The sequence below is a fragment of the Nesoenas mayeri genome (assembly GCF_963082525.1).
Source record: "Nesoenas mayeri genome assembly, chromosome: 3".
Classification (NCBI taxonomy): domain Eukaryota; kingdom Metazoa; phylum Chordata; class Aves; order Columbiformes; family Columbidae; genus Nesoenas; species Nesoenas mayeri.
Window position 1 is genome coordinate 57,884,881 of NC_137544.1, and position 12,154 is coordinate 57,897,034.

At 38.2% G+C, this 12,154-nt stretch overlaps 2 protein-coding genes across 4 annotated transcripts in view; one reads left to right on the forward strand and one right to left on the reverse strand.

Annotated features, from left to right (window-relative positions):
• Positions 1 to 12,154, forward strand: part of AKAP7 (A-kinase anchoring protein 7) — an 89,756-nt gene that overhangs the window by 22,153 nt on the left and 55,449 nt on the right. For all 3 annotated transcript variants that reach the window (XR_013922030.1, XM_080342978.1, XM_080342977.1), the window contains exon 6: positions 4,554 to 4,666. Coding sequence is in view for 2 of the 3 variants with exons in the window: in XM_080342978.1 (XP_080199104.1) it covers positions 4,554 to 4,666 (113 nt within the window). In the remaining variant the exon portion in view is untranslated. The remainder of the gene's footprint in view (positions 1 to 4,553; positions 4,667 to 12,154) is intronic.
• On the reverse strand, positions 9,116 to 11,551 carry MSH5 (mutS homolog 5; the record flags this gene model as incomplete). Its single annotated transcript, XM_080342976.1, has 1 exon — positions 9,116 to 11,551. The coding sequence occupies one exon, from the start codon at positions 11,549 to 11,551 to the stop codon at positions 9,116 to 9,118; it is 2,436 nt and encodes an 811-aa protein (XP_080199102.1).

Here is a 12,154-nt window from a genome sequence, read left to right on the forward strand (position 1 = left end):
ACATGGTTTAGAGAAAAGCAGAAATTCATAGACTGGAAGAAAATGTACATCTGTAACAGTCATATCTAATGAAATCACAAAAAAAGATGGTGACTATTTGTACGAGGGAGTAAGGCTTAATGTGCAATTTCTCTGCTAATCATTCTGTATTGATCTAGTTGTTGAATTTTTGAGCCTTTCCAGTATATAGCAGTTCTGAGTAAGTTTCATATATCACATTTCAAGTCTAATTATGGGGAATCAGTTGTCTAATGGATTCAGCCACATCCAATATAAGAGAGGCCAATGTTATTCAGTAATTTTGACATTGCAAAAATAAGGTACAAAATGGTATTGCAGAGTACTTAAAATTGCATGAAAGATGGTCTGAAAGCTGTCCAAAAATTTGTTCCAGGAAGTAATGGCACTTGTAAAAATAGCCTTAACTTTTTTAGGGTATTGCTTTGAAGCTGCAAAGATTGGTCAACCTGAAACTGGCCAACATTTTTCAGCCACAAAAATGATCAGAGGATTGGAACAGCTCTCCTATGAGGAAAGGTGGAGAGAGCTGGGGTTGTTCAGCCTGGAGAAGAGAAGGCTCTGGGGAGACTTTGTTGCTGCCTTTCAATACTTAAAAGGGGCCTATAAGAAAGATGGAGACAGACATTGTAGCAGGACCTTTTGCAACAGGACAAGGGGTGGTAATGGTTTTAAACTATTAGAGGGGATATTCAGGATAGAATGACCAGAGAGGTGGTTGATGCCCCATCCCTGGAGACATTCAAGGCCAGGCTGGACAGGGCTCTGAGCAACCTGATCTAGTTGAAGATGTCCCTGCTCATTGCATGGGGGTTGGACTAGATGAGCTTTGAAGGTCCCTTCCAACCAAAACCATTCTATGATTCTAATGAGGGAAAACACAGATCTTGTTTGATTTTTCAGTCTAGCTATTAATGTTAATGTCTGGGGGAAAGATGGCAGATCCTCACCCATGGAGATTGTCTGTCATACCATCCTTGTCACTGGCCTCTAATTCCTTTCAGTTCAGGCAATCCCCATCATAACCTTTTAACCTTTGTATATTTGCTTAACCTTCAAATCCACTTTCATGCTGTCCCATAAGCCTGGAACTTTGTCTTGCCCACGGCATCCATGCTTCCATCCCAATTTCTTTTAAAATCTTTCTTGTGGGCACTTCTTTGAAGAGCTGCATGGATATTAATAGCATTACATTATCTTTTAATCTTCCTGTACTCTCAGGAAAACATTTCCCTTTGTTTATTTTTCCCCTCCATCTACTCAGATTTTGTTCTATTTTCATTATCTTTGAAGAAGGAAACATTGTGCCAATTATGTTTGTAACTCACCTTAACCAGTAAAATGTCACACTTAGTCCCTAAGTGTCAAATACTGCAAAACTGGGGCTATGTGTAGTACTAGCAAGTGTGGCCAATCTCTTGAGCCTGTGATATTTAATAATAGTCTATGCCATGACAAAGCTGTGTGAGAAGTCTGATCACCATGAGAACATGTGTGGACACACACACATACACATGAAAATCTATTGAATATAAAACTTTCATCACTCACTGAAGTTATGTTTTCTTTCCTCTGACCCATTTTTTTCATTATGTTTTTTCTGGATTAGAGTTACCAGGTATGAAAAAAGATGAATTTGGAAAGATAAATAGAAGCAGATATTGAACAAAGCTCTTTAGCACCAAATGAAGACACACAGGCCACACGGTTGCTGTTTAGCAGCCTAAAGTGTGTGGGACAGTGAGACACGCACATTTATAGTGCCACATGATCAGTCTACCGTGTTGAAAACACTGGGTTTAAAATCCTGTGATCAGATGCACCTTGGCAAACCGCTGGTCTGACACTAAGCTCTTACTGGAGATAGGGGGTGTGAGCACTGACGCAGGCACATTACAAGAAGAGCCAGAGGCCAAGTATTTAATTGGAAACAGCAAATTTATTTTAGTTACCTTGCTACCAGGGGTCTCCAAAGCAGCACCTAAGCATCCAGGCAGAGGTGACACAAGTAGGGATGCAGGCGCTGCAGAATTCAACCCTGGTAGAAGATCACTGGGCCTGCTGTGTTTGCCTGTATTTCAAGGCTCCAAGCAAGCACAGCCTTCTGCTCTTTCTCACAACAAAGCAGGAATCTCAGCCATAATGATAAGGTGTTTTAGAATTTCTCACAGGCCTATGTTATTTAACACAGAGGTTCTACTTGTCAAGCACACAAAGTCAGTCAAACAATTAGTGCGATGTATGTGTTTTCACTATACCCCAGCTGCAAGTCACTTGAGCATGTTTACATTTCTCCTCTTTGCCATTCTTCAAGAATTCCCATACAGGGGGACACCCTTTGAGGCACACATCTTCACCAGTACAGACCTTAATTGCAGAGTGGGAGACAAGGCACTGCTTGGCATAAGACATGTAGCCAGAAAGAATTTGAGCTTTTAGGGGAGAAAAAAGACTACAATCCACAAGACTGAGTCACAGTATCACAAGACAGCGTAAACCTGGTTTTGATAAGACTAATTTTTTTTGCTGGAACATCAAAAAGTCAAGGAGTCCCCAAACGATGCAGTTCAGAGAACCAAACAAAGGAACCAGAAAATGGCTTTGTTACAGATAATTTCAGTTTTAAATAAATGTAACATTTTATTACCTTACTAACATCAGAAAATAAGCAAGCCATTGGATGCATGGAAATACATGCACACTATGACTAAATGACTTAATTCGAACTTCCATATCTCAGTTTGAAGAAGTAGCAAACATCTATTTGTTGTCTTCTGTTTTGATATGTTAATCTGTTGTTCAGCAGCATTCGTGTGAAAAGCTGCACAACAGCTTACTGGAGATTCAGTGCAAATTTAGAAATGTTTCTTGCAGATACAATTTAAAATAATATAAGTAGGTAAGCTGTACTTGTGTACAGATACATAACCATAGATATATAGTAGACCTATAGATCTAGATATATAGATGTATAGATTTAGATACATAGGTAAGCATCTGCCATAGTAATATGACCCCTATTACCATTGTGTAAATGCCTCACAGGTTTTAATCCAGTTGTCCTTTCAGCATCTGCTGAGTTAGAATAATTAGCTGGGCTAATTCTTTTTCGTAAAATGCATCAGCATCATATAAGTGGGGAGTGAAAGCTGAAAGAGAATTTCAAGTGGGCCTATTTAAGAGATGACATTTGGGTCTTTGATTTCCTTGGCTTCTTTAAAAATCCCAGCTTTAGTTGCATAGACTGTGGAGCCTAAGGTTATAAATAATAGGCAGCAGAGAAAGAGAAGTGAATTTTGCTCACTAGGGCCAATATGGATAGTCTGAGCTTCTTCTAGAACTTGTCTGTTGACAAAATAACACATAAACTTATAAAATCTCTTCATAAGTGTGATTTCAGAGTAGCTCACTTAAGGTGTTCCTTAGTGTAATGCATTTTTTTCCAGGTGGGAGAATATACCACTGGATCTTTCTGGTACAGCTGAACTATCAAGCCAAAAAATATTAAAAATAAATGCAAATACATGGTTGTTGTTTGGATTGATTAAATTAATGCAATAGGACTGATTTATTTTTTTTTCCCCTATTTTGATTTTGGTTCAAGGGTAGTATGGTCAGTTAGACCTACACCTAGTGAAAAATTGCAAGTTGTATTTGCAAAGAAAAAGAAAAGATTTTGCAGTTTGCCTGTTTTTCAGTAATAGAAATATTCTACTTATTGGTATTATTGCCACAGTTTTTGTCAATTTTATCTAAATGGATTTTTTCAAAATTACAACAGAGATTTTTTATTTAAAGTATTTCAGCTGAAAGAAATATGGAACATAATTCAAAAGTTATACTGAAATTTATTTCCAATAAATGAAACATTACATTGGGCAGTTGAGTTGGGAAATACTAAACTAGGTCAGTGTAGTAGAGTTGCTTTGGCCTGGGTTGTAGACAGATAAAAGTGTACATTAACAACAGGAAACTGAAATGCAACAGTGAAGCTTGAAAAAAACAAACCAAAATCACCAGCATTCCTGATGTTTTCTCTAATTCTGCCATGTAAATCTAGTGCCAGAATTTACAGCTTTCAATTTCAGATTTCCTTTGGTCTGGGTGGGAGATTACCCAAATATGGATAATAGAACTCATTGCAGAATAGTGTTTTTGAAGAGACACAATTCTGTTATATACTCAGAGTTTTCCTGAAGTTTCCAGAACTCTTCCAGTGAGAGTAACTCCTGAACAGTTTTAATGTCAAGTTCCTATTTTGACAGCAAGAGCAGACAGCATGGACAGCTTTCTAATTGCTGGTATTTTAGTAAAGCAAATTTTGTGACCCATATTAACTGCAAATATAAGACTATTTTCACACTATTTTCACTATGTACCTTTGAAGTTACCTAGAAATCTCCCTGCTTTTTGGCATTCATCATCTCGTCTTTTCCATGTGGAGTTGCTGTGACTCATATTACAGTAGAAAGCTCATTTTTAAGCGTTCTATCATGTAATATCTTCGTACCTCTACATTGTTTCTCACCCCTTAGATACGATGAAGAAGATATTTCAAGAAAAGGGCATTTTGACAGGGGAAGAAAGAGCATTTAAACCACATTTGACCTTCATGAAGTTGTCAAAATCAACACAGCTACGTAAGCAGGTGAGCTCACATTTCACATAGCTCAGCAGCAACCTAGGAAGTTTAATTTGGAGATCAAAAAAGGAGTTGCTTCTGCTGTAGCATCATACTTTCTACTTTGTAAGTAGCTGAAGAGGTAAGACTTGAAAAGACTGATTTTTTAAAGAAATAATTAGTACATATACCATATAAACAGGAGACCTGTACTGTACTTTAAGTTACGATCCTTGATATTCTCAGTACAGTAATATCATGGTCTATTTTCTTTCGTGGAACTAGAAAAGACCACAGGATGAAAGTACTTGTCCAAAATCACAGAATTATTATTAGGATGTAGATTATATGCATGTAGTTTGTTTGGATAGTTTTGTTTTGTTACTGTATAGAAGAAAATAAGCAAGTAAACAGTGTTTATGTTTGGATTATGCATGATTATGCAGACTGTCAGTTCCCTCTATTGAATCTGCTTTGGTGAATTTCGGAGTAGTGATGAAACACATCTTCTGTATTCTCCCATGCTGTTGTGATAAACATACAGAAGCAATACTAGTATATCTAGCTTTTTATTTCATACTAATTTAGCAGTAATATTGTATTATTTAACATAAGGTGTACCTCCATAAATTTCTTTTGCTAACTTTGCATAGAATGTTTTATGTGATCCTTTAACATTGACCAGCAAAATAATTTTCAGAAGAAAAAAATATTTTAAATAAGAATTAAAGTACTTAATGTAAATATTTTAAGTTGATTTTTTCCTTAATAGTAGGCATTAAAGAAAAATACATTAAAAATTAATTAGAAATAACTCTAAAAACTGCCAAAAGTGTACATTTTAATTAAGTAGTATTGTGAAACCAGTTGGAAGAAGGCAGTGAGATCTGAGATACATCAAGAAACTTCAAGGGCACATATACATGCTCTGAAACAGAAACAAGGACTTGTCTGCAGGTTGTAGGTGGTATATTACAGCTGTTAAATTTGTAAGCTCACATAAGCTTTTGCTTGTATTAACAGTTGTTTTTTTAAACACTAATTTTAAAAATCCATAGCTGTTCTAGCATATCAACTGTTCAGTAATTTAACTATTTGTTTAAAACATCCAAGACAATCAGGGTGAGGTTTTGGCATTCAGGTTTTTGGTTGGTTTTTGGCTGTTTGTTTTGTTTACATTAATCTACCTTGCACGAACTGCTGCTAGCCAGGATGCATTACTTTCTGTGTTCTGATATTCACTGCTGCTGACAGAACCAGGTCAGTGTCATTCCAAATCATCTTCCTTAGTCCTCCATAATGCTGGATAATGCATGTGGTATTGTAAAGATACACTGTATAGAAAGAGATTATGTATTAAAAATCTGTAAATTATTTTAACAGGAATTTTTCTCTGTCAATCCACTGTCGGGCATAAGCATTGTTCTTTACTATAACTTTTTGTTTCATTATGTCCATGCATTTAGGGAGATAGCTTCATGCATTTACTGAAAACAATACATAGAAATATGAAACATAAAAGGAATAACTTTTGTAATACATTTTAATATAATGTTTAATCGCATTTTCAGATCGTACAGCAGTATGAGAAACAAGAAATAGGGAGTGGATGAAGATTACATGAGAATGCATTTAGAAAAGCAATACAACTGAAGTTGTCAAGTACAGTTCACAGCTAAAGCTTTATAACTATATTAATTTTTTTTAGGTCTCAGTTTTCTTATTTGAAGCAATATGCTGCTAAGCTGCTCCCCTCATAATGTTATGATGTCCCCACCAAAATTATCTTTTTGGGGAAAAAAACCAATATGCTGCTAAGCTGCTCCCCTCATAATGTCATGATGTCCCCACCAAAATTATCTTTTTGGGGAAAAAAAACCAATCTGTTTTTCAAACATTAATATAGCTACAGGCATCTTTGAAATGTGTATATTCTGAAAAGATTTTAACTTTCCTGAGTTGTTGCTGATATTTACATAGCAATGAGTTTGAGAATGCAAAATCAGTAAAGATCTCAAGAAATTAGCTTCCCACTTCAAAGGCACAGCATTAAGCTAAAAATAGCAAATGCAAAAAACTTGGAAACGGACATTAATAAAGGATAAAAATGTGAGATAAAATGGGTCATAAAAGAGCTATCTGAATTACTATACCCCCTTCGGCTTCTCAGGTTAAAGAACTTACTTACTCAGAAGTGGGAGTAACTCCTTCTTCATGCTTATTTGGATAATTCTGAGATCAAATGTGCAACTGAAAACTTCCCCAAATATGGAGGTACAGTGTGCCTCTCAGTGTCCTTGCGGAAGGAGGTAAAGGGATATAAGTTACTTGCACATGTTTAACTATTTCCACAATTGATTGTTGGCATGATAAGAATCTTGGGTTACTATCGTTATCTTCTATACAAAGAACCGAATGAAATAATGAAAGAAGCAACTGGCGTTTTGCACTTGAAGGTAACGTTTCTATTCCTGCTTCCCTCATGAGCCTCCTATGTTGCCACAGGTCAGTCACAATCCCCTTGTTTTTCATTCATCCAGACTGCTGATTATTTCAGGGCATGTTGTGAAGCACACTTAATAAATGCTGCGTGACATTTGGAGATCCTTCGATACCTAGTGCTGCCAGAACTGCAAATGCTGGGAAGTGGATTTCATGAGCAGAAGATGACTGACAGCTAAATTGCTCTGATTGCATCTGCTTAATTAGTAAGGGGCATATCCTTAGCCTAGACAGTGGTTGACAAGAAAAAAAGCCCAAAATATAGTTTATTAATATTTAATATATGACATTTTCTGTACAGTATATCTTTAGAATGCTCTATGTATAATTAGTAAAAGAGAATGTATCAATGAGAATAATCCATTTGTACTTTCAACACTTCCAAATGTTGTACAAGGCCTGATTCACTGTTGCTGGTCAACTTCAATGGTAACATCATCAAGATGCTGGATATTATTTTGCAGACAGTATTATTATGACTGCACTGGAAATAGCAGTAAAAATGCACGATTCAGTAATTCATTCTTGTATTTTTAATGTAAATTATGTTAAAACTTTTGACACTGTCCTAGTGTCATATAGAGATAACATAAGGTATTTATTTTGTAATAGTAATTCCTTCATCATAAAGGAGAAAATTCCACACTGAATCAAACCCAAAGCAGTGTCTCCAAATTCAGATCTTTTTGATGTGCACTCACATTGGTCTTTTTGATATCTTCAGCTAGACCTATCAGATAAGATACTTAAAGTGATAATTACTTTTTTCTCATGTAAATTTTCTCTCATTTTATATCACATTAATATTTTCGGCTTCTTGAAATCAAATATAGCTGAAGAGAGATCTAGTGTATCTGCTGATGTCTCTTTTTAGCCATACTGTAAGCAGTTACAGCAAGTTTTCACAGTCAGACAATAAGCTATCATCTGTCTTCTATGTTACTTAGATAAGGAATCTCAAGCACTTACCTTGTTGGAGAGGTTATTTATTACTTCTACCGTACTTGCATATCATGTCTTCTGTTTCTTTAATTTGTTAATGAATTTTTGTTGCATATGCATACATCAAATACCGTGTTCAGTGAAGATACTGTGTGACATGAGAAGTGAACGGGAATCCTCCCCTTCTGGTATTGCTCCTTTTAAGTTTTACTCAATACTCGAAAATAGAATATAAAATGTGAATTTCTGTCTTACATCCCTAGTATAGTTATATGTTTCCTAGATTTGTAATTTTATTTATACCCATATGGCATTGATACATAGTTGTACCATATAGAACCTTATGAGAAGAGAGTGATTCTCAGTAGAACCAAGGCATTTCCTCTCTTGATCAGTCCCCACTGATTCTGACCTCCAGCATTCTTTGTATAATAATTCCTGGGATCTCTGGCATTTTGGACAGAAATGCTGGTAGAAGACAAGCTGCAGAGCTCATTAAATCCCTCTGTATTTCAATTTATCGCCCTCTACATCAGCAGTTTGTATTGTGACAACTGTTACTTGTTGATTTGGGAGTCTGAGGCACATACTTACTTGGAATCTTTGATGCTGACCCTAAAATGGCTGAAACAATGACTTTGGCACAACATGAAACAATAAACACTTTGTTTTCACAGTCTTATGAAACCAGCAGAAATGTTTTGTGATTTTTCTACAGAATTTTTTTAATCTGAAGATCTAACAACAGGGGTAGAAAATGCGCAAACAGGGTGACCCAACAGCTGGAAGAGGTTCTTGAATTCTCTTATTTCAGTCTTACTGCTTTCATATCATACACCATATTGCAGAGATATGTAACTAAAGTATTTGTTTTAAACAAGAAGAGGAGGAAAGGACATACACTATAGACAGTTTGTTAAAAGCTAAATGTAGTGTGAGATGCTAGTCATAATGATCAGTTTTTAAATTACCGAAGTGTCCTACTGAACATGGTAGATGCGAGGTAATCTATGCCTTTATACATACCCCTTGTTACAGGACTGAGGCCGCCAAAGGCAGCACCTCTTTACGCATGAACTCTTCTAAGTCCACATGGGGATCATCAAGGTCCAGGCGAAGAAACTTTTCCACAACAGACCTGGATTTTTCCATCCGATCTCCTTTTGAAGGATGATCAATACGTTTGATAGCCTTTCCACTGCGAAGCAATTCTGACACTTCCACTCCTCTTTCAACAATTTTGGCTGGCATTCCTGCTAATGCAGCGATGTTGGCAGCATGACTAACAGTGGACATGCCCTGCTTGATCTGATAGAAAAATATCAACTCGTCTCCATCTTGGTGGGTCTCCATGGTCAGGTACTCCAGTAGAGGTGTTTCAGGCAGGAGTCCTAGCTGCATTAAACTGTGAAAATTAGTGGAGACAAAGACCTGTGGACACTGGGTTCCTTGACTGATCCAATACCTCAAGACAGCAGCCAGAAGGGACAGGCCATCCAGCGTGTTCGTTCCTTTACCAAACTCATCAATAAGTACCAAGGACCTCTCTGTGGCATTGTTTACTGCCTTGGCAACCTGGTTAAGATCAATCATGAAAGTAGAGAGCCCTACAGAAACAGATTCCCTACTGTGGATTCTTGTGTAAATCCCATCAATTACTCCAATCTCAGCCTCTGCTGCAGGGACATAACTGCCGATTAGAGCCATGAATACAATAAGACCTACTTGCTTTAAGTAGATGCTCTTTCCAGATGAGTTGGGCCCTGTGATGATCTTTATCCGTCTGGTAGCTTCACCACTGTTCACAGGATTGGCCACAAAAGTCTTTGCACATAGTTCCATGAGCGGATGTCTTCCATCCTTGATGTGGAAGCCATGGTGGTGAGTAAAGCGTGGCCGGCAGTAGGCATTCTCCCGGGCCATCACTGCCAAAGCCAGCAGCACATCTAGGTGTGCAGTATACTCAATCACACTGTTAAGCACTTCAGACTTCTCCAAGATCTTGGCCTGCAGCTGGTGCATAATAAGTGTTTCCTGGTCTCTGATCTCACAGTGCAAGTCGCCCAGCAGGCTGTCTAGCTCCTTAGTCCTAGCACTTCTGTAGTGCAGTTTATCCTCTGATAAGAACATGAAGTCCAAGCCTTCAATTTCAAAGTCACTCTTGTCCACCATAGTTGGTAGCCGTGGAATGGAGAGAAGGAACCCGATTAAAGGAATGTAGATCACACAACAGGAGGGAATGTGGTTGTCTAAGGTCTCCAGTTCTTTTCGTGCAACTTCTGTAAGGAAGTCTGACAGTCCCATCAGTTTTCGTTTCTTCTCATCAATGGTGGGATCCACATTGGGTCTAACAGTGAAGCGGTTCTCTGAGATGCTGCCTTCAAAGTCTACCACTTTGCTGATTAGAGTAGCAATGTAGTGCAGATCATCAGTGAAGACACGTGAAATAGTCTGAAAGAGTTCAATAGTGCTGGGCAGAGAACGACATGTGTCTCTAAGGCACACTGCACTGTACGCTGTCTTATAGAGTGCTTGCCAGTCACTAACTTTTGTGTTGGAAAGAGTCATTCTCTTCAGAATAAGAGGCACATTTTTAATATTCTTGAGGCAACCTTGAAGAGTGAGGACTGTTTCATGGTTCTGAGCCAGCAGGAAGAAGTGGATAACATCTAGCCTTTTGTTCAGCTCTGTCAGGTTTCGAGTAGGTCTTGTGAGCCAGAGCCTCAGCAGTTTTTCTCCCCATTTGCACCTGCAACGGTTTAAAATTCCATATAAACTGAATCCTTCTTTTAATCCACTGGACAGCTTGTACACAGAAGGATGGATATCACTTTTAAATATCTGCAGGACACAGTAAGTGTCTTGGTCCATACTCACAATATCTGTCAGCACAAACTTTTTAAATGCCAAAATAGGAACAGCAATAGTGCTTTCTTCAAGCTCAACTCCAACCCTTCTCCGGTCTAGGAACTTAAGGAGTCCCCCTAGGGCTCGTATCATGAGTGGGCTCTCAAAAGGGATGACTGAGGACAAGTAGAGAATTTTCTCTGTTGCAGTCATATGAGATGGGATAAATGGAAATTGCCTAGATAGGATACGTTGCTTGCTGACTTCTAGGCCAAAATCTATGTTAGGAAACAGAACAATTTCTGGTTTTCTGGTATTGTTGTCACCAGCAGTAGCTGTTAGGTTGGCCAAGAATTTGGCAATATTCTGGTCCTGTTTTGCACTGGTCACTATGCATTGAGGATTAATATCCCCAATCGCTCTATGCAGTAGCTTGAGGTCTTCGTTATCAGGTGTGTCAGGCATGAAGTAAACTGAGCAATCTTCTGTATCATAGTAAGTAATTGCAAGCTGCCCTGCATACCACAAAACAGACATGTGTGTCTCAGAGCCCCCTTGGTCCTCTTGTTCGGGCCCAAGCGGTGGTGGCAAGGCACAGCCCATGACTGATGTGGCACTCATTCTGTTGGAGAAAGATATTTTTATTCATCAAAAAAGTTCTGAGAAGTACCTGTAATTTATAACAGCAGGCTAACACTCATTCTTCCAACCCTGGGAAACTAAGATGCCACCAGGAGTTCAAGACAGACGTTACATGTTTAAGTGAAAAGATGGAGCCGGTAACTACAGCCGCCATCTTGTTTCCACACAAGGTATAACTGAGCTAACTACCAGCAATGTTGGAATAGTTTTACAGTTTTCCTTTGTATCCTTTATTTAAGTAAGCATATAGGTATGCCCAAATATCCGTCAGTACAGTAATGTACATACATATGTACATACACATGTACATACATGTACAAAATCACCCTCATGCAGAGGTGTGGGACACCCACGTACACTGACCACAGATCCTCACAACAATGCAGCCCCATAAACTGCTCATCGTTTCAGGGTCCTACCCCAGTATGTATGCAGCACCGTCACACAGTACCGATTTCTATACCAGTACATAACACACTGCTGCAGGGATCAACCCTACCAAACAGTTTCATCTACAGAGTCCACAGTCGCTGTCAGCTACCCACTTCCAACCCTCTCCCATTCTTCCCCCTTACTCACTCT